We start from the raw sequence: 26880 nt of genomic DNA on the forward strand, positions 1-26880 counted from the left end.
GTATACGGTCCGTTTTTCACGGATCAAAAACGGAAGCCACCTGTATTTGTGCTCAGCCAAAGTTTGGCAACAAGAAACACATGGCCACAGTGGGCTGGGCCTAGCATTTGTTAATGACGGATCCGCAAAAAACGGATGACATACGGATGACATACGGATGCCTTCCGTATGCATTCCGTTTTTTTGCGGACCCATTGAGGCTTATTGCACACGACAGTATATTTTCACGGTCCGCAAAACGGGGTCCCGTTTTTCCGTGATCCGTGACCGTTTTTTCGTCCGTGGGTCTTCCTTGATTTTTGGAGGATCCTCGGACATGAAAAAAAAGTCGTTTTGGTGTCCGCCTGGCCGTGCGGAGCCAAACGGATCCGTCCTGAATTACAATGCAAGTCAATGGGGACGGATCCGTTTGACGTTGACACAATATGGTGCCATTTCAAACGGATCCGTCCCCATTGACTTTCAATGTAAAGTCTGGAGTCCCTTTTATACCATCGGATCGGAGTTTTCTCCAATCCGATGGTATATTTTAACTTGAAGCGTCCCCATCACCATGGGAACGCCTCTATGTTAGAATATACTGTCGGATATGAGTTAGATCGTGAAACCTCATTTCCGACAGTATATTCTAACACAGAGGCGTTCCCATGGTGATGGGGACGCTTCTAGTTAGAATATACTACAAACTGTGTACATTACTGCCCCCTGCTGCCTAGCAGTATCCGATCTCTTACAGGGGGCCGTGATCAGCACAATTAACCCCTCAGGTGCCGCACCTGAAGGGGTTAATTGTACTATCATATCCCCCTGTAAGAGATCAGGGCTGCCAGGCAGCAGGGGGCAGACCCCCCCCAGACCCCCCCCCTCCCCAGTTTGAATATCATTGGTGGCCAGTGCGGCCCCCCCCCCTTCCTCCCTCTATTGTAATAATTCGTTGGTGGCACAGTGTGCGCCCCCCCCCCCTCCTCCCTCTATTGTAATAAATCGTTGGTGGCACAGTGTGCGCCCCCCATTGGCCCCCCTCCCTCTATAGCATTAACAACATTGGTGGCCAGTGTGCAGCCTCCCATCCCCCCCCCCCCCCCCCGATCATTGGTGGCAGCGGGTTACTAGCAATAGTACAATAGTAAAAGATTCATACTTACCTGGGAGCTGCGATTTTCGTGTCCGGCCGGGAGCTCCTCCTACTGGTAAGTGACAGTTCATTTAGCAATGCGCCGCACAGACCCTGTCACTTACCAGTAGGTGGAGCTCCCGGCCGGACACGAACATCGCAGCAGCAGCCAGCAGCAGGTAAGTATGAATCTTCTACTATTGTACTATTGCTAAGTAACCATGGCAACCTGGACTGTAGTAGCGTCCTGGTTGCCATGGTTACCGATCGGAGCCCCAGCGATTAAACTGGGACTCCGATCGGAACTCCGCTGCCACCAATGATGGGGGGGGGGGGGGGGGAGATGGGAGGCCGCACACTGGCTAACAATGTTGTTAATGCTATAGAGGGAGGGGGGGCCGATGGAGGGCGCACACTGTGCTACCAACGAATTATTACAATAGAGGGAGGGAGGGGGGGGGGCGCACACTGTGCCACCAACGAATAATTACAATAGAGGGAGGGGGGGGGCCGCACTGGCCACCAACCTATTATTACAATAGAGGGGGGGGGGGGTCGCACTGGCCACCAATGATATTCAAACTGGGGAGGGGGGGAGGGTCTGCCCCCTGCTGCCTGGCAGCCCTGATCTCTTACAGGGGGATATGATAGTACAATTAACCCATTCAGGTGCCGCACCTGAAGGGGTTAATTGTGCTGATCACGGCCCCCTGTAAGAGATCGGGTGCTGCCAGGCAGCAGGGGGCAGTCTTGTACACAGTTTGTAGTGTATTCTAACTAGAAGCGTCCCCATCACCATGGGAACGCTTCTGTGTTAGAATATACTGTCGGTTCTGAGTTTTCACGAAGTGAAAACTCAGCTATGAAAAAGCTTTTATGCAGACGGATCTTCGGATCCGTCTGTATAAAAAGTAACCTACGGCCACGGATCACGGACACGGATGCCAATCTTGTGTGCATCCGTGTTCTTTCACGGACCCATTGACTTGAATGGGTCCGTGAACCGTTGGCCGTGAAAAAAATAGGACAGGTCATATTTTTTTCACGGCCAGGAAACACGGATCTCGGATGCGGCTGCAAAACGGTGCATTTTCCGTTTTTTCCACGGACCCATTGAAAGTCATGGGGTCCGCGAAAAAAAATGGAAAACGGCACAACGGCCACGGGTGCACACAACGGTCGTGTGAAAGAGGCCTGACTTTAATGGAGCCACGGACCGTGATTTGCGGACAAACATAGGACATGTTCTATCTTTCCACGGCACGGAAATACTGAAATACTGAAACGGAATGCACACGGAGACACTTCAGTATTTTTTGCTGAACCATTGAAATGAATGGTTCAGTATCTGTTCCGTATACTGAACTCAAAAAACGTCCAGTATACTGAACGCAAAATACTGTAGTGTGAAAGAGGCCTTAGGCCTCTTTCACACTACAGTATTTTGCGTTCAGTATACTGGACGTTTTTTGAGTTCAGTATACGGAACAGATACTGAACCATTCATTTCAATGGTTCAGCAAAAAATACTGAAGTGTCTCCGTGTGCATTCCGTTTCAGTATTTCAGTATTTCCGTGCCGTGGAAAGATAGAACATGTCCTATGTTTCTCCGCAAATCACGGTCCGTGGCTCCATTAAAGTCAATGGGTCCGCAAAAAAACGGAATGCATACGGAAGGCATCCGTATGTCATCCGTATGTCATCCGTTTTTTGCGGATCCGTCATTAACAAATGCTAGGCCCAGCCCACTGTGGCCATGTGTTTCTTGTTGCCAAACTTTGGCTGAGCACAAATACAGGTGGCTTCCGTTTTTAATCCGTGAAAAACGGACCGTATACGGGAACCATACGGAAACCATACTGAAAGGTTTTTGCGGACATACTGAACGGAAACGGAGACACAACGGAACCCAAAAACGGGACAACGGATCCGTGAAAAACGGAACGCAAAACACTAAAATGGACATACTGTAGTGTGAAAGAGGCCTAAGGCCTCATGCACACGACCGTTGTGTGCACCCGTGGCCGTTGTGCCGTTTTCCGTTTTTTTTCGCGGACCCATTGACTTTCAATGGGTCCGTGGAAAAATCGGAAAATGCACCGTTTTGCAGCCGCATCCGTGATCCGTGTTTCCTGGCCGTGAAAAAAATATGACCTGTCCTATTTTTTTCACGGCCAACGGTTCACGGACCCATTCAAGTCAATGGGTCCGTGAAAGAACACGGATGCACACAAGATTGGCATCCGTGTCCGTGATCCGTGGCCGTAGTTTAGTTTTTATACAGACGGATCCGAAGATCCGTCTGCATAAAAGCTTTTTCAAAGCTGAGTTTTCACTTCGTGAAAACTCAGAACCGACAGTATATTCTAACACAGAAGCGTTCCCATGGTGATGGGGACGCTTCTAGTTAGAATACACTACAAACTGTGTACAAGACTGCCCCCTGCTGCCTGGCAGCACCCGATCTCTTACAGGGGGCCGTGATCAGCACAATTAACCCCTTCAGGTGCGGCACCTGAAAGGGTTAATTGTACTATCATATCCCCCTGTAAGAGATCAGGGCTGCCAGGCAGCAGGGGGCAGACCCTCCCCCCCCCTCCCCAGTTTGAATATCATTGGTGGCCAGTGCGGCCCCCCCCCCCCCCTCTATTGTAATAATTCGTTGGTGGCACAGTGTGCGCCCCCCCCCCCCCCCTTCCTCCCTCTATTGTAATAAATCGTTGGTGGCACAGTGTGCGCCCCCCATTGCCCCCCCCCCCCAGCTATAGCATTAACAACGTTGGTGGCCAGTGTGCAGCCTCCCATCTCCCCCCCCCCCCTCCCCCCCATCATCATTGGTGGCAGCGGAGTTCCGATCGGAGTCCCAGTTTATTCGCTGGGGCTCCGATCGGTAACCATGGCAACCAGGACGCTACTACAGTCCTCGTTGCCATGGTTACTTAGCAATAGTACAATAGTAGAAGATTAATACTTACCTGCTGCTGCGATGTTCGTGTCCGGCCGGGAGCTCCACCTACTGGTAAGTGACAGTGACAGGTCTGTGCGGCGCATTGCTAAATGAACCGTCACTTACCAGTAGGAGGAGCTCCCGGCCGGACACGAACATCGCAGCTCCCAGGTAAGTATGAATCTTGTACTATTGCTAGTAACCCGCTGCCACCAATGATCGGGGGGGGGGGGGGGGGGGGGGGCGCAAGATGGGAGGCCGCACACTGGCCACCAATGTTGAAAATGCTATAGAGGGAGGGGGGCCAATGATTGCCACCAACGATTTATTACAATAGAGGGAGGAAGGGGGGGGGGCGCACACTGTGCCACCAACGAATTATTACAATAGAGGGAGGAAGGGGGGGGGGGCGCACACTGTGCCACCAACGATTTATTACAATGGAGGAAGGGGGGGGGGGGCGCACTGGCCACCAATGATATTCAAACTGGGGAGGGGGGGGGGGGTCTGCCCCCTGCTGCCTGGCAGCCCTGATCTCTTACAGGGGGATATGATAGTACAATTAACCCCTTCAGGTGCGGCACCTGAGGGGTTAATTGTGCTGATCACGGCCCCCTGTAAGAGATCGGATGCTGCTAGGCAGCAGGGGGCAGTCATGTACACAGTTTGTAGTATATTCTAACTAGAAGCGTCCCCATCACCATGGGAACGCCTCTGTGTTAGAATATACTGTCGGAAATGAGGTTTCACGATCTAACTCATATCCGACAGTATATTCTAACATAGAGGCGTTCCCATGGTGATGGGGACGCTTCAAGTTAAAATATACCATCGGATTGGAGAAAACTCCGATCTGATGGTATAAAAGGGACTCCGGACTTTACATTGAAAGTCAATGGGGACGGATCCGTTTGAAATGGCACCATATTGTGTCAACGTCAAACGGATCCCTCCCCATTGACTTGCATTGTAATTCAGGACGGATCCGTTTGGCTCCGCACGGCCAGGCGGACACCAAAATGACTTTTTTTTTATGTCCGTGGATCCGCCAAAAATCAAGGAAGACCCACGGACGAAAAAACGGTCACGGATCACGGACCTACGGACCCTGTTTTTGCGGACCGTGAAAAAAAACGTTCGTGTGCATGAGGCCTTACACTGAGGTTTTTCCACATAATCTGTGTGTAAAAACCACACATAATCCACACTTTGTTCAGGCAGTTTAAGACCTCATTCACATTTCCGTTTTTCATTTTCTGCAGACAGCACACGTACCCATTGATTTAAATGTGTCTGTTCACATTTCAGTATCTTTCTACTGACCGTGGGTCAGTACAAAAATCATGGGGACATGCACTACTTTGATCCGTGATGCGGACCAAGCACGCCCATTGAAGTCTATGGGTTCGTGAAAATCACTGACACACATCCGTGTTGTGTCCATGTTGCATCTATTTTTCACTGAAGACTTAGGCCTCTTTCACACGAAAGTGTGCGCTCCGTGGCCATATTGCGGACCGCATTTACGGATCTGCAATAGACGGGCGTGGTTCCGTGGGCATTCCGCATCACTTGAATGGGTCCGCAAATCCGGAGATGCGGAACGGAAGCACAGAACGGAACCCTACAGAAGCACTATGGACTGCTTCGTTGGGGTTTCATCCCGTACTTCCGTTCCACAAAAAGATAGAACATGTTCTATCTTTTTGCGGAACAGGCGGATTGCAGACTCATTAAAGTGAATGGGTCCGCAATCCGCTGCGGCTACACCACGCCACGTGTGCAAGAGGCCTAAAAGGAGATTCTTTGGAAATTTCCAGCTGAGCAACATCAGTGAATTACGGATGACACGCGGATGGTAAAAACAGACACATGGACCAACCATGGATCCTTCACAGACATATTCACTGATGAAACATGTACGCTTTTTTTCATGGATGTGAAGGCTAAGGCTTGGTTTCCTTGTTGTGTTCCAGGGCAGTAGTGTGCTGTACGGATGAGCACTGCGTGGCATAACTGCAGCAGTTTGTCGTGAATTGATGCCGTTTTGTGAATCACACCTGATTGTGAATCAAAGCTGCAGTAAATCATGATAGACCACTGATATACTGAGTGGCACTCTAAAGCCCTGCCTAATGCCTCATTCAGACGTCACATGTTTTGGTTAGTGATTTCCATCGGTGACTGTGACCTAAAACCAGGATTGGAGCCTCCACAGCAGTGGCGTGCTAAGGGGGGGGGGGGGTGGCGTAGATGGGCGGTCCGCCCCGGGAGCCGGCTCTCAGGGGGTGCCAGAGTCCAGAAGCAATGAGCGCTTCCATCAATACAGACGGCAGCGCTGATTGCTGGAGTGCAGGGAGCTGCGGTTCTGTCACTCACCGCTCAGCTCCCCACACTCCTCCCCTCCTTCAGGCTAGCACAGAGGGGGCACAATGAGCATTTCTACTCTGGAGGGGGCACAATGGGCATTGCAAATGTGAACGGGGCACTATGGGCATTTCTTCTCTGGAGGGGGCACAATGGGCATTGCAAATGTGAACGGGGCACTATGGGCATTTCTTCTCTGGAGGGGGCACAATGGGCATTGCTAACATGATGGGAGCACAATGGTCATTTATACTATGGAGGGGGCACAATGGGCATTGCTAATGTGTAGGGGGCACAATGGGCATTTCTACTATGGAGGGGGCACAGTGCACAGAGGGCATTACTACTTTGAAGGGGGCACAGAGGGCATTATTACTGTGCAGGGGGCACAATGGGCATTACTACTATTAAGGGGGCACAATGGGCATTATTACTATTAAGGGGGCACAATTGGCATTATTACTGTAAAAGGAGTACAATGGGCATTACTACTATTAAGGGGCATTATTACTGAAGAAGGCACAATGGGGATTATTACTATTAAGGGGGCACAATGGGGATTATTACTATGAAGGGGGCACAATGGGGATTATTACTGTGAAGGGGCACAATGGGGATTATTACTGTGAAGGGGGCACACAGAGGGCATAACTACTGTGAGGGGGGCACAATGAAGGGATAAGTACTTTAAGGGGGCACAATGTGGCCATAACTACTGTTAGGGGGCACACATCTGTACAAAACTACTGTGAAGGTTGTACAATGAGAGCAATACTACTGTGAGGGGGTACGGTTTTTTAAAAGTACTGTGGGGGTGGGGGGTGCCAGAGAAAGGACCCACCCCGGGTGCCAAGCAACCTTAGGCACACCACTGCTCCACAGACATGAGGTATAAGGGAAAGATCTGCACCTGTTCTGTGTTTAGACCCTTCCCTGGTTTTGGCTCAAAATCACTGATGGAAATCACCAACTAAAACACTGACCTGTGAACGAGGCATAAGACTCCTTACTTGAATCTTACTTTGAATGATCCATGTTTATTGGTCCTGAAGCTACTTCTCAATGTAGTGGGCTACAAACAAACCCTGACCGATCCTACAGTGCCTTCTGTCTGTTCCCTACTTCTCGCTACTTATAGACATTCAGTAAGTTAGCAAGAAGTAGGGCTAGAAGAAGGATGGCAAGGGTCAGACTACACAGGGTCTGTTAGAAGTCTGTTACCATGGAGACATAAATGTCTTCATAAAGCCTCATGCACACGGCTGTTGTTTTGGTCTGCATCCGAGCCGCAGTTTTGGCGGCTCGGATGCGGAACCATTTACTTCAATGGGCAGCAAAAGATGCGGTTCCGTGGACCGCAAAAAAAATATAACCTGTCCTATTCTTGTCCGCGCTTTGCGGACAAGAATAGGCAGTTATATTAAAGGCTGTCCGTGCCGTTCCGCAAATTGCGGAAGGCACACGGACGCCATCCGCGTTTTGCGGACCGCAAAACACACAACGGTCGTGTGCATGTAGCCTAAGAGCTACAGAATCAAGTCCTCTCAGTCTTGATGCTTTCCATACTGGCCACTCAATTTGCCTCAGCTGTCACTTGTGTTCCAAACCTGATGATGCAATCTACTGGTAGCGTGATGGCTCATGATAACTACATTCCCCTGAAAACATTTTTGGCGACCACAGAATAACCATGTTCTGGATAAATTTGGTCAAATGGTCTCACGGCAGGAAACAGTGCCTCGAGGTGGTAGACAATAATAATATAACTCTACCCTACCTGTCTTGCCTAGTCTGGGCTTCTACAGCTTCCAGAGCGCACTCCAAGGAGCTCTGCAGGGAATGCAACTGATTCATTGTTTCCCGCAGCAAGAAACGTGTTACAAACTGCTCGGTGGGATTGGCTTTCTCATAGTCCTGTTAGATAAGATATTATAAGCATTAATTAGATGAAGCAAATGGACAAGCATAGCAATCAATGAAAAACATGTGTGAAATTTTCTTCCCATTTTAATGTTTTATGGTCGTTTCAAACCCCAGGTTTGGGAAATAATGATATTGTCTGTCCCCAAATAGTACAAAAACTTAAAGGGAACCTGTCACCTCCTAAATGCATGTAAACCCGCCAGCAGTACCTCAGGGTATCCGCCAGTGTGATACTAATCATACTTTTCATCCTGCAGTCCGAAGCTGCATAAGGTCAAAAACGATCTTTTATCCTCCGCCCCCGCTAATTTGCTTGTCAGCTTGAAGTCAAGGGGGCGGGGCATGGGATCGCGCAGTAAAATAGAGGGCACCGCGCATGCGCGAGACTTCGAAAAGCGAAACCGAATTACGGGCTGTCACTCAAAGGCAAGAGGGGGCGTGGTTACCTTGACTTGAAGCAAGGAGGCCGCTGCCCGCTTGACTTTAAGCTGACATGCAAAATAGCGCGGACGGAGGATAAAAGATCGTTTTCTGACCTTATGCAGCATCGGACTGCAGGATGAAAAGTATGATTAGTATCACACTGCGGGCTACTCTGAGGTACTGCTGGCGGGTTTACATGCATTTAGGAGGTGACAGGTTCCCTTTAACCAGGACTCCAGCATAACGTAAACCAGACGGATACGTTATGCAGGCCATAGACTTTTATTATGACAGAATGCAAAACAGAATGGGCCAGATTTATCATTAGCTCAGGTCAGAATAATGGAGTGAAAAAGTCCCAAAAAAAGTCCCAAACGCTAAAACTGCGCACAAATTTGCGACTTTTTTCTGCTCTGCACTATGCTCGCCAGTTTTCTGAAAGTGGGCGTGTTTTCTTATGTAAATGAATCTCTAGACAGATTTACTATTGGGACTATTTAAAAAGTCGCAAAAAAGTCGCAATTTCACTCCAGTGAGGACCATGCTTATCTTATGAGACTTTTTAATAGAACATGCGACTTTTTCATAAAAACGTGCGACTTTTTCATAAAAACGTGCGACTTTTTCGTAAAGATGTGCGACTTTTGTAAAGCTGCTTACTGACGGATAAACTGCTACCGTTAAACCACATTTATTACAGTCTTAAAGGGCCGATCATAAATCTGACTTGGCTAAAACTGACTTTAGCCATATGTGAAAGTGGAGTGAGCTGTCAGAGTAATGATAAATCTGGCCCATTGTCTCTAAAAGTTTCCATTTTGCTTTCCATTTTAAGAGTGCCATTATTTTCCCATATAACCATGTTATAACGGAAAATAATAAAGTGAAGTTCGGGTCCCCAATATCACAGTATAAAAGAGGCGTTAAAAATTAAAACTAAATCTTTATTATTGGTAATACACAAACAAGCAAAGAGGGGTGTGTTATATAGTAACCCCCAAGAAGTACACAAAGTACAAAAAGTACAAAAAAAAGCACTTAATAACCCAGTATAATCTGGGCAAGACAGAGGACTTTCAACATATAAATCGTGTTTGTCCAGAGAAATGGGAGTGGACCAGTGTAAAAACTTTGATGCCACTGGGTCAATTTGAGATCACTAAAGTGCCCTAGGGACCACACGGTCGTACAGAAAAAGAAGAAGTCCGGTGGTGTCTAGATAGGTGACACCGTTCACCGGATGATACCGTGTGGCAAAAAAATCTCTTAGCAGGTAAGTTAAGTGTGGGGGCTATTATGTTCCCAAAACGGGCAGACGTAATCACAGCCCTAAGGGTGACAGCCCCAAAGTGGTAAACTTCTCTAAAGTCAACGATCACATGGTGAATATGTGGATGGACCTGAGAGGATAATGAACCAACTCCCTAACTACCTATCCAAACCTATCCAATTTTTTTGCGCTCTTCAGGCTATACTTTCCACGTGCAAAAAACGCAAAAAACGATGCAAAACGGATGTCATCTATATTTTTTGTGGATCCGCATTTTCACAAAACATATACGGTTATTGGAATGCACCCTAAGTAATAAAATCTATAAGGACACATTTATAAAATTAGCGCAAGGAAGTAGTTGCACAGAACAACCAATAAAGTAGCTATTTTTATTATTCAAAAGGCACCTATTAGAAAATACTCCACTTTTCCATAGTGGTAGTTTTTATAAATCTCCATCATACCGTTTCGCCTCTAAAAAAGGAAAGTCTATATTTTGTGAGAATGGGTTCTACAGTGGACAGTAATCCAGGATCACGATGAGGAGGCATGCCTGTGCCTGGAGACTTGCATATGTCAGATGCAGCTACGATTGTCAGATTTGCAGGACCAGTGAAGAATCACATAAGTCGTGTCCATTGTCCTGGTCAGCATTTAACACTTGACGTCGGATCACAGGCTTCACAAAGGCTTAAGAAAAACGAGTTCCTTTGAAATCTAAAGATAATTTGCTGCTGTCAAAAACAAATGCGCCTGCCCAAACTTGCAGCCTGTTTATCGCTGCAGAGAGCCGGGCTTTGTTCAGCACAGATAAAGAAAAGGGCTATTTTTATAACAGTACCGGAAATTTTCTGCGCTATAACATACAAATGCTATTGGAAACTGAAATGCGCCACTGCAGGGTGTATGGACTCAATGTAGCAAGAGACATCTGCAGAGCGTACGTGCTGCCTGATAACACTCGCTGAATTTACGCTTTCAAGGCTCAGACCTCTTTCACATCAGCGTCTGTCATTTATGCTATATGAGCAGAACAACAAAATTAACGGAAGTGCCGAATTCGGCACATAACTAAACTGAAGCAAACGACGACAAACTGATCCCATCGACTATGATAGGAACCATTGGGTTTCCATCCGGAAGCCATGCATGCACTTTTTTTCTCCACCATTTTTAATGAATTATGTGAAAGAGCCTCCAAAGCAGATGTGAACGTAGCCGTAGCTGTAGAAAAGGTGCAGAACAGGTGAGTGACAACTACCGATCTGAGCCCGGATAAACTGGTAAACTCAGGACTCCTTGGGTCACTTATCCTGACTGCCTGGGGGTATATGTAGGTGTTTGGGAAACAGACCAACAGAAAAAATGGCGTGGTGTTAAACAGGCAGGAAGTGCTCAAACTCATATGCAGTTGTGCATGTGTATACACTGCGTGCAGAATTATTAGGCAAATGAGTATTTTGACCACATCATCCTCTTTATGCATGTTGTCTTACTCCAAGCTGTATAGGCTCGAAAGCCTACTACCAATTAAGCATATTAGGTGATGTGCATCTCTGTAATGAGAAGGGGTGTGGTCTAATGACATCAACACCCTATATTAGGTGTGCATAATTATTAGGCAACTTCCTTTCCTTTGGCAAAATGGGTCAAAAGAAGGACTTGACAGGCTCAGAAAAGTCAAAAATAGTGAGATATCTTGCAGAGGGATGCAGCACTCTTAAAATTGCAAAGCTTCTGAAGCGTGATCATCGAACAATCAAGCGTTTCATTCAAAATAGTCAACAGGGTCGCAAGAAGCGTGTGGAAAAACCAAGGCGCAAAATAACTGCCCATGAACTGAGAAAAGTCAAGCGTGCAGCTGCCAAGATGCCACTTGCCACCAGTTTGGCCATATTTCAGAGCTGCAACATCACTGGAGTGCCCAAAAGCACAAGGTGTGCAATACTCAGAGACATGGCCAAGGTAAGAAAGGCTGAAAGACGACCACCACTGAACAAGACACACAAGCTGAAACGTCAAGACTGGGCCAAGAAATATCTCAAGACTGATTTTTCTAAGGTTTTATGGACTGATGAAATGAGAGTGAGTCTTGATGGGCCCGTGGCTGGATTGGTAAAGGGCAGAGAGCTTCAGTCCGACTCAGACGCCAGCAAGGTGGAGGTGGAGTACTGGTTTGGGATGGTATCATCAAAGATGAGCTTGTGGGGCCTTTTCGGGTTGAGGATGGAGTCAAGCTCAACTCCCAGTCCTACTGCCAGTTTCTGGAAGACACCTTCTTCAAGCAGTGGTACAGAAAGAAGTCTGCATCCTTCAAGAAAAACATGATTTTCATGCAGGACAATGCTCCATCACACGCGTCCAAGTACTCCACAGCGTGGCTGGCAAGAAAGGGTATAAAAGAAGAAAATCTAATGACATGGCCTCCTTGTTCACCTGATCTGAACCCCATTGAGAACCTGTGGTCCATCATCAAATGTGAGATTTACAAGGAGGGAAAACAGTACACCTCTCTGAACAGTGTCTGGGAGGCTGTGGTTGCTGCTGCACGCAATGTTGATGGTGAACAGATCAAAACACTGACAGAATCCATGGATGGCAGGCTTTTGAGTGTCCTTGCAAAGAAAGGTGGCTATATTGGTCACTGATTTGTTTTTGTTTTGTTTTTGAATGTCAGAAATGTATATTTGTGAATGTGGAGATGTTATATTGGTTTCACTGTTAAAAATAAATAATTGAAATGGGTATATATTTGTTTTTTGTTAAGTTGCCTAATAATTATGCACAGTAATAGTCACCTGCACACACAGATATCCCCCTAAAATAGCTAAAACTAAAAACAAACTAAAAACTACTTCCAAAAATATTCAGCTTTGATATTAATGAGTTTTTTGGGTTCATTGAGAACATGGTTGTTGTTCAATAATAAAATTAATCCTCAAAAATACAACTTGCCTAATAATTCTGCACTCCCTGTACAGGGGAGCAGATCCTGCACTTGTAGCCCGTTGCTCATTGGGATCCCCAGCAAACATGCATACAGTGGAGGATGCCCGCAGCGGACCACAAGTACCACAATAGACATCCTACACAAGATAGCAATTATGTGGATGTGATAACCAATATAACAATATAATAACATTTGCAATGACAGGTGCACTCTGCGGTCTTACTAAACCCTCATACTGATGTTAAAATTGAGAGATTAGCCAACATATCCTACTGTGGAGGACATATTGGAGCGCGAGCACTGCACCGAGGTTTCTCAAGTAGCTCGGGACCTAGCACTCACCTACCTGTGCCGTATGGGCAATACCAGGACGCAGTGGGTGAATTACATAAGCGTATGGTCCAACTCATAGCCAACTCACCAGGGTTTAGTAAGACCACAGAGTGCACCTATCTTTGAAAATGTTTTTATATTGTTATATTGGTTATCACATCCACATAATTGCTATCTTGTGTAGGATGTCTATTGTGGTACTTGTGGTCCGCTGCGGGCATCCTCCACTGTATGCATGTTTGCTGGGGATCGCCATTAGCAACGGGCTACAAGTGCAGGATCTGCTCCCCTGTATACACATGCACAACTGCATATGAGTTTGAGCACTCCCTGCCTGTTTAACACCACGCCAACTTTTTCTGTTGATCTGTTTCCCAAACACCTACATATGCCCCCAGGCAGTCAGGATAAGTGACCCAAGGAGTCCTGAGTTTACCAGTTTATCCGGGCTCAGATCGGTAGTTGTCATTCACCTGTTCTGCACCTTTTCTACAGCTACGGCTACGTTCACATCTGCTTTGGAGGCTCTTTCACATAATTCATTAAAAATGGTGGAGAAAAAAAGTCTTACATGCAAAAAACTGCCTGTTTAACACCACGCCATTTATTCTGTTGGTTTGTATATAGAGATGCTTGGAGGTGTATAAACTCCAATTTAAATGTGCCTGTTTTCCATCCACAGGCTACATTTAGGTGCAAGGTGCGAGGCCTGGGCCATATCGGCCAGTCTTGAGTCGGACTCGCAGACTCCTCCCTCCTCCCATTGCAAGCATGGCTACATGCTGGAGGTAACTGGTGAGTTGGCTATGAGTCGGACCTTACGCTCCTGTAATTCGCCCACTGGCTCCTGGTATTGCCCATATGGCACAGGGAGGTGAGTGTTAGGTCCCCGGCTACTTGAGAAACCTTGGTGCAGTGCTCGGGCTCAGACATGTCCTCCACAGTAGGATATGTTGGCTAATCTCTTAATTTCAACATCAGTATGAGGGTTTAGTAAGACAGCAGAGTGCACCTGTCTTTGCGAATGTTATTATATTGTTAGTTTGGGAAACAGAGTCATAGTCTGTCTAATCTACCCCATAGAATTCTTTATCCAGATTACCATGAGCTCCCCAGGTCCTATAGGCCATGGCATCTGCTCCTCTAGGAGAAAGAAATGAATGTCAAGTGCAAATATATCGATGACCTATCCTCATCATAGGTTATCAATATCAGATCGGAGGGGGTCTGACTATCGACACCACCACAGATCATTTGTTTGTGCATGCATTTGCATCGGTCCTACAGTGTAATTACGACTGCTCGTCCCATTCACTTGCAGTTGTAGTTACACTCTGCGGCCTCTAGAAGCAAGATGACACACAGGTAATTTTGAAGTTGAAGTAGCGCTTGCATGAACACTGCCACCTCATCAAACAGCAAATCGGCAGGGTGGCAGGTGTCAGATCCTCACCAATCTGATATTAATGGCCTATCCTGAGGATAGGACATTAACATCTTTGCACTGCACAACCCCTTTAAGGGTGCATTCACACGACCACGTGACGCCCATTCCTGTTTTGCGGACTGTAAACCACAGATCTGTAAAACAAAGGCACCGGCCATGTGTACCCCACATCTTGGTGCGGACCTATTGACTTCAATGGGTCTGTGATCTGCAAGAATTGACCAATGATAAGACATGCCCTATCTTTTGTAACATGGAGGCAACATGAAAACACACAGAAGCCCTTCCGTGTGCTTCTGAGTCCATGCCTTCACAACATGTCCTATCTTTAACCGCATCTTGCAGATCGTGGACTCGTGGATTGAAGTCAAAGGTTTTGGATCATTCATGTTCATCTTCATCATCATTCATCATTATATTTTCAAAAACAAAAGTGGCTGCACCATGATGTGGGGTGCACATAGCTGGTCACCGTGTTTTGCAGATCTGTAGTTTACAGTCTGCAAAATGGACATGGCCGCCACATCGTTGTGTGACTCCACTCTTACTCCATAGACCAGGGCTAAACAAAACCTATTCTCCAAGGCATCATGTTGACCAAAATATATCAACCCTGGAGAGATGATTTGATTTGTTGCCCTTCCTGGAAATGCATAGAGTTGAATGCTGTCAGTGATAACAATACCAGGGTTTTCTCTATACAGGAAAGACAGAGAAGGCAAGAAGGGGGAGGGGTGGCCCTGCATGTGAAAGATAGCATGAAATCGAATTTGATACAAGTTAGCGAGACCAATTTAGAGTCAGTTTGGGTTACCTTGCAGCTTGATAATCATAAGGTACCTCGTTTAGGTGTGATATATAGACCACCTAGCCAAGTCAAAGAATTAGATGATCTACTAGTTTAGGAAATAGCTAAAATGACATTGAAGGGGAAGTTATCATTATGGGAGACTTTAATCTTCCTGATGTAAACTGGAAAACCAAAATAGCTAGTTCTGCCAGGAGTACAGATATTCTAAATTCCCTATTGGGATTATCTCTACAGCAAGTAGTTTAGGAGCCAACCCGGAAGGAGGCCATTTTAGATTTTGTATTCACAAATGGGAATTTGGAATCTGATATTACTGTAGGGGAAAGCTTGGGATCTAGTGATCACCAGTCAGTGTGGTTTACTATAAGTACAGTGACTGAGTCACACCACACAAAAACAAAAGTTTTAGATTTTAGAAAAACTGACTTTTCTAAAATTAGATTAGTGGTATACGAGTCCCTATCAGATTGGAACAGTTTCAATGGAGTCCAGGAGAAATGGGACTACTTAAAAGTGGCACTATTGAAGGCAACAGAAAATTGCATTAGGCTTGTCAGTAAAAGCAAAAAAAGGAAGAGACCACTGTGGTACTCAGCAGAAGTGGCCAAAATCATGAAAAACTAAAAGATAGCATTTAGTCATTCTAAAAAAAAAAAAACGAGGATGACAGGCAAATTTATAAGATTAGGCAGAGAGAGGCCAAACAAGTTATAAGAGCTTCTAAAGCACAGGCAGAAGAGAAATTAGCTCAGTCAGTGAAAAAAGGTGATAAGACATTCTTCAGATACATAAATGAAAAAAGGAAACTAAAACAAGGAATTACCAAATAAAAAAAAAAAGAAGGAGGTATATGGAAAAAGATAAAGAACTAGCTGACTGCCTCAATGAATACTTCTGTTCAGTTTTTGCAAAGGAAAATGAAGGAAAAGGACCTCAGTTAGGAAAGAAGACTAATGAATCTTTTGATGCATGTGTCTTTACAGAGGAAGAGGTTCTAAGTCAGCTGTCTAAAATTAATACAAATAAGTCACAGGGGCCTGATGGGATACACCCAAAGCTATTAAAAGAGCTCAGCAGTGAACTAGCAAAACCATTAACAGATTTATTTAACCAATCACTGACAACAGGAGTCGTCCAAGAAGATTGGAAATTGGCAAATGTTGTGCCCATTCACAAGAAAGGTAGTAGGGAGGAATCGGGCAACAATAGGCCAGTAAGCCTGACATCAATAGTGGGGAAATTAATGGAAACCATACTTAAGGAGAGGATTGTGGAACATCTAAAATCCCATGGATTTAAAGATGAAAAACAGCATGGGTTTACTTCAGAGAGATCATGTCAAACTAATCTTATAGATTTTTTTGATTGGGTGACTAAAATAATAGATGGCGGAGGTGCAGTAGACATCGCTTATCTGGACTTTAGTAAGGCTTTTGATACTGTCCCACATAGAAGGCTTATCAATAAATTGCAGTCTTTGTGCGTGGACTCCCATATTGTTGAATGGATTAGGCAGTGGCTGAGGGACAGACAACAGAGGGTTGTAGTCAATGGAGTATATTCAGACCATGGGTACCTCAGGGATCTGTTCTGGGACCCATATTGTTTAATATCTTTATCAGCGAAATTGCAGAAGGCCTCGATGGTAAGGTGTGTCTTTTTGCTGATGACACAAAGATTTGTAACAGGGTTGATGTTCCTGGAGGGATACACCAAATGGAAAAGGATTTAGGAAAACTAGAGGAATGGTCAAAAATCTGGCAACAAAAATGTAATGTTGATAAGTGCAAGATAATGCACCTGGAGCACAAAAACCCAAGATTAGAATATAAAATCAGTGATAGTCCTAACCTCAGTATCTGAGGAAAGGGATTTAGGTGTCATTATTTCAGAAGACTTAAAGGTAGGCAGACAATGTCATAGAGCAGCAGGAAATGCTAGCAGAATGCTTGGGTGTATAGGGAGAGGCATTACCAGTAGAAAGAGGGAGGTGCTCATGCCGCTCTACAGAGCACTAGTGAGACCTCATTTGGAGTATTGTGCGCGGTACTGGAGACCATATCTCCAGAAGGATATTGATACTTTGGAGAGAGTTCAGAGAAGAGCTACTAAACTAGTACATGGATTGCAGGATAAAACTTACCAGGAAAGATTAAAGGACCTTAACATGTATAGCTTGGAAGAAAGACGAGACAGAGGGGATCAACAAGGGAATCAAGGGAATCAACAAGGTGAAAGCCGAGAGAATATTTAAAGGGTTTCTATCACTTCGTATCACATATTTAGGTGTCAGACACTAGCGATCCGCTAGTGTCTGCTCTAACAAACCATCCTAATATGATAGGTTTTGGGGCAGCCGTTTCGCTAAAATAAAAACTTATATCTATATGCTAATGAGCCTCTAGGTGCTATGGGGGCGTCATTAGCACCTAGAGGCTCCGTCTACCTTCATAAACTGTCGCCGCCCAGCGCGTCCCTCCAGCCCACCCATCTCCTGCTGAATGCGATCCTCTCCGTGCGCGTCTCTGTTCGGCGCATGCGCAGTGAATGTCTGACCGCTTCCCTGCAAAGACATCTCCACTGCGCCTGTTCCTCGGAGCACTATGATGTCATCGGCGCAGGCGCAGTGGAGATGTCTGAGCAGGGAAGCGGTCAGACATTCACTGCGCATGCGCCGAACAGAGACGCGCACGGAGAGGATCGCATTCAGCAGAAGATGGGCGGGCTGGAGGGACGCGCTGGGCGGCGACAGTTTATGAAGGTAGACGGAGCCTCTAGGTGCTAATGACGCCCCCATAGCACCTAGAGGCTCATTAGCATATAGATATAAGTTCTTATTTTAGCGAAACGGCTGCCCCAAAACCTATCATATTAGGATGGTTTGTTAGAGCAGACACTAGCGGATCGCTAGTGTCTGACACCTAAATATGTGATACGAAGTGATAGAAACCCTTTAAAAGAAGAAAAACTGCTACAAGAGGACATAGTTTTAAATTAGAGGGGCAAAGGTTTAAAAGTAATATCAGGAAGTATTACTTTACTGAGAGAGCAGTGGATGCATGGAATAGCCTTCCTGCAGAAGTGGCAGCTGCAAATACAGTGAAGGAGGTTAAGCATGCATGGGATAGGCATAAGGCCATCCTTCATATAAGATAGGGCCAGGGACTATTCATAGGATTCAGTATATTGGGCAGACTAGATGGGCCAAATGGTTCTTATCTGCCGACACATTCTATGTTTCTATGATAGCATCCAGCTGCATATCTCCCTTTTAAAAGTGATCTCAGACTGCTCCAGCAGGTCAGAGCAGGCACACAGTACTTACATATAGCAGCAGGCAATAGGCCTCTGTCCTTAGCTTCATACCAGCAAAGTGTACTTTGCTGGATCAGAGGAAACGGGGGTAGGGCTTTTAGTGCTTACTGGGAGAGCTGAGGCCCTTCTATTATACACAATATTCTGCCAGAGATGTACGTTAGAGAAGTCTCTGACTGGTTGTGAGTGGTAATCTCTGTACAAGCAATGGTAGACAGTTGAAACCACTAATATCCCTAGGTCGTGCTACCAGTTGCATGTGAATCTCCAGTGAGGAGGATACAAAGGAAATGCTTTGGTAATTTATTGAGTTTACCTTGAGCAAAGACATATAGAGGACATTAGAGGTCAAAACGAAATGCTCTCACCAGCTCTGAGTCTGCTGCAGAAAAGAAAGACACAGGACCAGAACAAACAGGATATGATGTCACAGAAAGGGAGGAGTAGACAGAGAGAAAAGGCAATGGGATTTACATAATACATTCAGGAAACCTATAACAAGAATGACCACAGGGGGGCAGCATTACGTAACATGGTAATGATATGATAACACAAATACAGCAATTTATCTTAAATGGAAGAAATAAATGCTGGGACAGCACGCACAACTACTTAAATGGTCTTTTACATGGGCCAAAATGATATAGCATGTTGATCAGTGCTCATTTGCCTCATTTACATAGAGCATTGGCACTTTATGTGCTTGAATGACCGTTAATGCGATCGTTCAGGCACATTTGGGTCCATTATTGTTGGCAGCACATCCATGCCTACAAGAGGAGATCTACCGCTGCATAATAGATCTGATTACTCGATGAATGAGCACATTTGATGAGTGATTGGCGACATGTTTAAACAGGACAGCAACTGGGTGAAGAACGTTCATACCACGGATTGTTCCAGATCAACGTCCCTGACTGGAAAGGAAGTATCTCTGACTACATGATGATGTATAAGGTCTGCAGATCCCTGATAGCAGAACATTTGCTCTTTTTCCCTTCTTGTTTTTTTTTTCAGCCAGGAAGTGTGGAACCAGCCCTACCACATGCCCTAGACCCGTCTAGCTAAAAATCGCAATCAGTTCTCATAAGTTATCTTCTAGGTAGATCTTTTTCCAGACTTTGTAGATATAAGCTAAAGTGAAGTTTGATATCAACTCATTTCAAAGCAAGTTTTGTTCCTACTATCTGAGCACTCTATATAGGTTATGGAAAACAGTTCTGAAAGAAGGAAAAAGCTTCCCCCCAAGGATTTTAATGAACCAGAACATAGAGCAATTATATGGATGTAGCCGGAGGAGCTTTCCTAAATAGCACTGTATCGCAGAGCAGTTACTTGACTTTCTCCTGAGGATAATGATGGCTTAATTAATAAAAATAAAATCCCACTTGCGCCAGACATTTCTTAAACTACTGCTTCAAATAATTCTTTACTGTATTCAGTCAAATATGTAAAGTGTCTCCTATGCTCGAGTCACGCTTGGCCTTAATGGGCTTGTGAATTCTGTGCTATTCACTGTGGGCTGTTTTATAATGTCCCTGAGATGCTAATGTAAATCTGCAGCAGTGGAAGTCCTGCCGAGACCACAGCTGAGACAGTGCTTTTGGATTTATCAACTCATTCATAGTTAATAATGTAACTAGAGAAATGAAGGGGGAGGGGTATTCCATGTAGCCTGCACTATATATCTAGATAGATAGACAGATAGCTCTTACATGATCCTAACACTGCCAATCAAGTTGTATCATTTGCACGTTAGTCATTCCTAGTGACAGTCACATTGGCTCATCCGCTGTCACAGATAATTACTGCCACAGGATAAGAATGATATACTAAAACCGAAGTTACAATGTACTTGCCATTCTCTAGCTAATAAAACAAGGATTTGTGGACTCATGGTATTCAATCTTCTGGTACATTATTTGTAGAAATATAAATCATTCCTGGAAAAGGACTTGTCTCCTGGTTCTGACTCACAACTTCATGATGGGGCCATGAGGATTCATGTATACAAAACATGGAGTGTTCCTTGACTGGTTTTTCACTCTCAAACAGGGACATACTGGGTACAAAGGTAACAGAAATTCTGGTGCTTGAGGAGGTCCATAAGTAGACCCAACTCTTATACATAATACATAGTAGGTAGGTGCCTTGTTATAGATTTTTCATTGGGGCCCAGGAGTTACAAGTTACACCATTGCACTCAGAAGATGTTTGAGCTATATAGATGTCTGCAGAAGTGATACGGTGAGAACATGGTGATGTCTAACGTAGCTTTGCATAGTCAAGGAGTCAAATGCGTTCCTCATAGCAACTATTTGATTAGGTTGGTGTTCACTCAGTATTAGTTGTGGAAGCATGACTAAAGCAGCTCAACAGAGCCATGACTTTCTGGAGATCACCTCAGAAATTATCTTTCAAGATAACCACAGATATAACTTGGGATGGAAGTTTGTAGACAAGCTCAGTCGAACTCGAATTTCCAAATTTTGGTTAAAGTAAGGCTTAAACCAGAGCAAAACATTCCTATAGTAAATATGAAGAACTTCTGGGTAGACAGAGGTAAGAACTAGAAAAATAGATCTGGACACTGTTAGGCCTGAGTTATAGTTGTGGTTCTTCTGCACATGAATGGAATTGCAAAACACTAAAGTGTCTACAGAAACCATGCTCTTAACCCATGAGGTATAGTCTGCTCTGAGACACAAGAGCTGGCCAAGATTGGGCACGAGACTGAACATAAAAACAGAATTAAAACCATGAGTTAGAAGAGCATCAATCAGGGAAACGAGAGAATCCAATGTGGTGAAAAGACAGCCAATAGATGGTGCAAAATCGACCATTATGGATCTAATTATGCAGGAAAAAATAACTAGAAACAGGGAATGAAAACCAGGATTCAGAAGAAACAAATACCAAAATACATATGACAATTGGATTCTCTGGTAATATCACTTTTCATAGGGTGACCAGGGAAATTCAAAAAATCATTGTCATAAAATGTTCTGTCCCCTGTCCCCTGTATGCAAGCAATCTGTACCTTATAAAGGGGGCCACTGTCCCCAAAACGCGTTGTACCACTTGCTGAATACAGTTTTGGAACTCTACCTGAAATATCTGTGTCACGGAAGGTGTTACAGAAAACTAGAAGACACAAATGAAGATCCGACTGACTTGATCCAAAACTAAGGAACCAACGGGTAAGCCCTGCAACAGCCCTAGCTCTCTCCCTTACTGCTCAGCCTATGCAAAAATCTCTATGGTAGATAATTGCATACCCTCGTTCCTTGATTGTATGAAACCTGAACACCCTATAATAGTGAGGGGACACGACCACCGGCTCCCTACACTTAATACGGAGGGAGTCAGGGTCACCTCGGATCAAGCAAACAGGAAAACAAAGATAAATGAACAGACTTATTTGTAAAAGCATCTGTTGTAGCATCCAGCATGCACACACTCCAGGAAGTTGTATAAACCGCAAAGTGATGCAGTATGGGAGGGGATTTAAAGGGATGCAATCAGTGCAACTAGATGACAGCTGAGAGAGGGAAACGAGATGACCAAACGAAAGCAAAACAAAAGAACCTCAAGCAGGAGGTTCTGAAGAACGTCTGTCAGAGCTTCTGAGATGTCTGGCGGTGACAGTACCCCTCCATCTACGAGTGGACTCCGGACACTCAGAGCCCACCTTCTCAGGATGGGACCTATGGAAAGTCCTGATGAGACGAGTGGCCTTAATGTCCGTCACTGGGACCCACATCCTCTCCTCAGGACCATAACCCTCCCAATGAACGAGGTACTGGAGAGAACCGCGGACAACACGAGAATCCACAATCCTAGAGACCTGAAATTCAAGATTACCATCAACCACAATCGGAGGAGGAGGCAAAGAGGAGGGTACAATGGGTTGGACATAAGGTTTTAATAGGGACTTACGAAAAACATTATGGATCTTCCAAGTCTGAGGAAGATCAAGACGGTAGGCAACAGGATTGATGACGGACAAGATTTTGTAAGGCCCAATAAACTTAGGACCCAACTTCCAGGAGGGAACCTTCAATTTGATATTCTTAGTAGACAACCACACCAGATCGCCAACATTCAGGTCCGGACCAGGCACACGTCTCTTATCCGCCACACGCTTATATCTCTCACTCATGCTCTTTAGATTATCCTGAATCTTTTGCCAAATAGATGACAAAGATGAGGAGAATCTCTCCTCATCAGGTAAACCAGAAGACCCCTCTCCAGAGAATGTCCCAAACTGCGGATGAAACCCAAATGCACCAAAAAATGGGGACTTATCAGAGGACTCCTGACGACGGTTATTTAAAGCAAACTCAGCAAGGGAGAGAAAAGAACACCAATCCTCCTAATTCTCCGCCACAAAACAGCGCAGATATGTCTCCAGATTCTGATTGACGCGCTCCGTCTGGCCATTCGACTGTGGGTGGAAAGCAGAAGAGAATGACAACCGAACCCCCAAGCGAGAACAGAAAGCCTTCCAGAATCTGGAAACAAACTGCGTGCCCCTATCAGAGACTATGTCTGAAGGAATACCATGCAATTTGACAATGTGATCAATAAATGCCTGCGCCAGCGTCTGAGCATTGGGCAACCCAGGAAAAGGAATGAACTGCGCCATTTTGCTAAAACGGTCCACCACCACCAGAATCACAGTCTTCCCCGAGGAACGAGGCAGGTCCGTAATGAAGTCCATGGACAGATGTGTCCAAAGACGGGAAGGAATGGGTAACGGGAGGAGAGGACCTGATGGCCGTGAATGAGGGACTTTGGCACGAGCGCAGGTCTCGCAGGCTGCCACAAAACCCTCAACCGACTTACGAAGCGCCGGCCACCAGAATCTCCGAGCGATGAGATCCACTGTGGCTCTACCCCCCAGGTGCCGAGCAAGGACAGTATCGTGGTGCTCCTTAAAAACCTTGTGTCTTAAAGCGAGAGGCACAAACAACCTCCCAGGAGGACAAAGATCAGGAGCCTCTGCCTGGGCTGCCTGAACCTCTGCCTCCAATTCAGGATAAAGAGCAGAGACCACCACACCTTCAGCCAAAATGGGACCCGGGTCTTCAAAATTCCCACCTCCCGGAAAACAACGTGACAGGGCATCCGCCTTCACATTCTTCACCCCAGGGCGGATGGTGACAACAAAATTAAACCTTGAAAAGAACAAAGACTATCTGGCCTGTCTCGGGTTCAGACGCTTGGCTGACTCCAAGTAGGCCAGATTCTTATGGTTGGTAAACACAGTAATAGGGTGTCTGGCTCCCTCTAGCCAATGGCGCCATTCCTCAAAAGCTAACTTGATGGCCAACAACTCCCTATCTCCCACATCATAATTTCTCTCTGCGGAGGAGAGTTTCTTCGAGAAAAAGGCACACGGTCGCCATTTGGCAGGAGAGGGACCCTGAGACAAGACCGCACCCACACCCACCTCAGAAGCGTCCACCTCAACTATGAAGGGCAGAGAGATATCAGGTTGTACCAAGATGGGAGCGGAAGCAAAACTCTCCTTGATACTAGAAAAGGCCTTACACGCCTCTACCGACCAGGAGGAAAAATCTACCCGCTTTCTAGTCATATCAGTGAGTGGTTTAACAACAGAGGAATAATTCAAAATAAACTTCCTGTAATAATTGGCAAAACCCAAAAAACGCAATCAGCGCCTTCTGATTCTCAGGAAGCTCCCACTCAAGCACAGCGCGGACCTTCTCGGGGTCCATGCGAAAACCAGAAGCGGAGAGAAGAAACCCCAGAAATTGAATTTCTGGAACCGCAAACACACATTTTTCCAGTTTAGCGTTCAATTTATTCTCCCACAGGATGAGCAAGACCTGACGTAGGTGGTCCTTATGAGTTTTGAAATCAGGAGAAAAAATCTAAATGTCATCTAGATACACTAGTACAAATTTCCCCATTAAATTATAAAAAATGCTGTTCACAAAATGCTGAAAGACGGCTGGAGCATTCATCAAACCAAAAGGCATAACCAAATTCTCAAAATGGCCCTCAGGGGTATTGAAGGCCGTCTTCCATTCGTCTCCTTCTCTGACCCTGACCAGGTTGTATGCCCCTCTTAGATCCAACTTGAAAAAAACTTTAGCCCCAACAATCTGGTTAAACAGGTCCGGGATCAGAGGAAGCGGATATGGGTCACGAATTGTGATACTGTTCAGCTCCCTGAAATCCAGACATGGTCTTAAAGAACCATCTTTTTTCTTAACAAAGAAAAAACCAGCGGCAACAGGTGACTTCGAGGGTCGTATGTGTCCCTTTCTCGGGCTCTCAGAGATATAAGCACGCATAGCGACCCTTTCAGGTTGGGAGAGATTGTATAAACGAGATTTAGGCAGCTTGGCGCCTGGGATGAAATTAATAGGGCAATCGTACTCCCGGTGAGGGGGCAGCTCCTGAACACCACTCTCAGAAAACACTTCCGAAAATTCTGAGAGAAAAGATGGTACAGTCTTAGTAGAAACCCGCTTAGGATGAAACATGACACATCCTCAACATGAGTATCACTCACAATCAAATGGATATTGTGAACTATGCCCTTTAACGATTTCTGAGAAAGTGGAGCGGAATCAATAGCAAAAACAGGTATATCCTTTCCCAAAGTGCATACCTGGAAACCATGTGTTATAGCAAATTGATTATCAATGAGATTGACAGCTGCTCCACTATCTACAAAAATCTCTCAAAAAATGTTCTTGCTCTCTAGCGCCACCCTGGCAGGTAGGACAAAACGGGAACTACAAGCAAACAGAAAACCTTCAATTTCCGCATCAACCTTGCCAATAGTAACAGATGGAACGATTTTAGAGGATTTTTTTCTTTTTGTTTCTTTATTACTCTCAAAAAACTGCCTGAATCTCCTAGAGGGACAAACATTTGCCAAATGATTTATACCTCCACAACAGAAACAAACCCTCCTCTGAGAGCTGAATCTTCTATTGTCAGAGGCAAACAAACCCAGCTGCATGGGCTCCTGCTCAGAGGGGATTGAGAGAGACTGAGACCCCTGAGTCCAAGGAGGTAGGTCTCTCATGAAAGGCAAATGCATCTTTCAATCCCTCTGAAAGACCATGGCAAAATTGACTTCGGAGTGCAGCATCATTCCAACCAGTATCAGCTGCCCATCTCCGAAATTCTGAACAGTATATCTCTGCGGACTGTTTACCCTGGCATAAAAGACGTAGTCTAGACTCAGCCAGAGCAATACGATCCAGATCATCATATATCTGACCCAGGGCTAAAAAAAAATCATCCACTAAACGGAGGGGCCGTGCCCCCACCGGCAGCGAAAAGGCCCAAGACTGAGCGTTATCCCTGAGCAGCGAGATGATGATCCCCATCCTCTGCTCCTTATCACCAGAGGAATGGGGAAGTAGGCGAAAATGGAGTTTGCAAGCCTCTCTAAACCAAACAAGATTCTTACTACCCCCGGAGAACGTATCCGGGAGCGAGATCTTAGGCTCAGAACAAACTCCATGAACGCAAGCTGAACCGGTCACCTGAAACTGAGATACAGTTTTACGGAGATCTGCTACCTCCAATGAAAGACCCTGCATGTGTTCAGTCAAAAGTGAAACCGGATCCATGCTTGAGACGGTTTTTGGCGGTTTATAATGTCAAGGAAGGTGTTACAGAAAACTAGAAGACACAAATGAAGATCCGACTGACTTGATCCAAAACTAAGGAACCAACGGGTAAGCCCTGCAACAGCCCTAGCTCTCTCCCTTACTGCTCAGCCTATGCAAAAATCTCTATGGTAGATAATTGCATACCCTCGTTCCTCGACTGTATGAAACCTGAACACCCTATAATAGTGAGGGGACACGACCACCGGCTCCCTACACTTAATACGGAGGGAGTCAGGGTCACCTTGGATCAAGCAAACAGGAAAACAAAGATAAATGAACAGACTTATCTGTAGAAGCATCAGTTGTAGCATC

The 26880-nt window shown here is 45.5% G+C and overlaps 1 protein-coding gene across 1 annotated transcript in view; it reads right to left on the minus strand.

Annotated features, from left to right (window-relative positions):
• NECAB3 (N-terminal EF-hand calcium binding protein 3) overlaps positions 1-26880 on the minus strand; it is a 145132-nt gene that overhangs the window by 43656 nt on the left and 74596 nt on the right. Inside the window, exon 6 of the mRNA XM_040436085.1 lies at positions 8207-8343. Coding sequence (XP_040292019.1) covers positions 8207-8343 — 137 coding nt within the window. The remainder of the gene's footprint in view (positions 1-8206; positions 8344-26880) is intronic.

Source organism: Bufo bufo, chromosome 6 (assembly GCF_905171765.1).
Source record: "Bufo bufo chromosome 6, aBufBuf1.1, whole genome shotgun sequence".
NCBI lineage: Eukaryota > Metazoa > Chordata > Amphibia > Anura > Bufonidae > Bufo > Bufo bufo.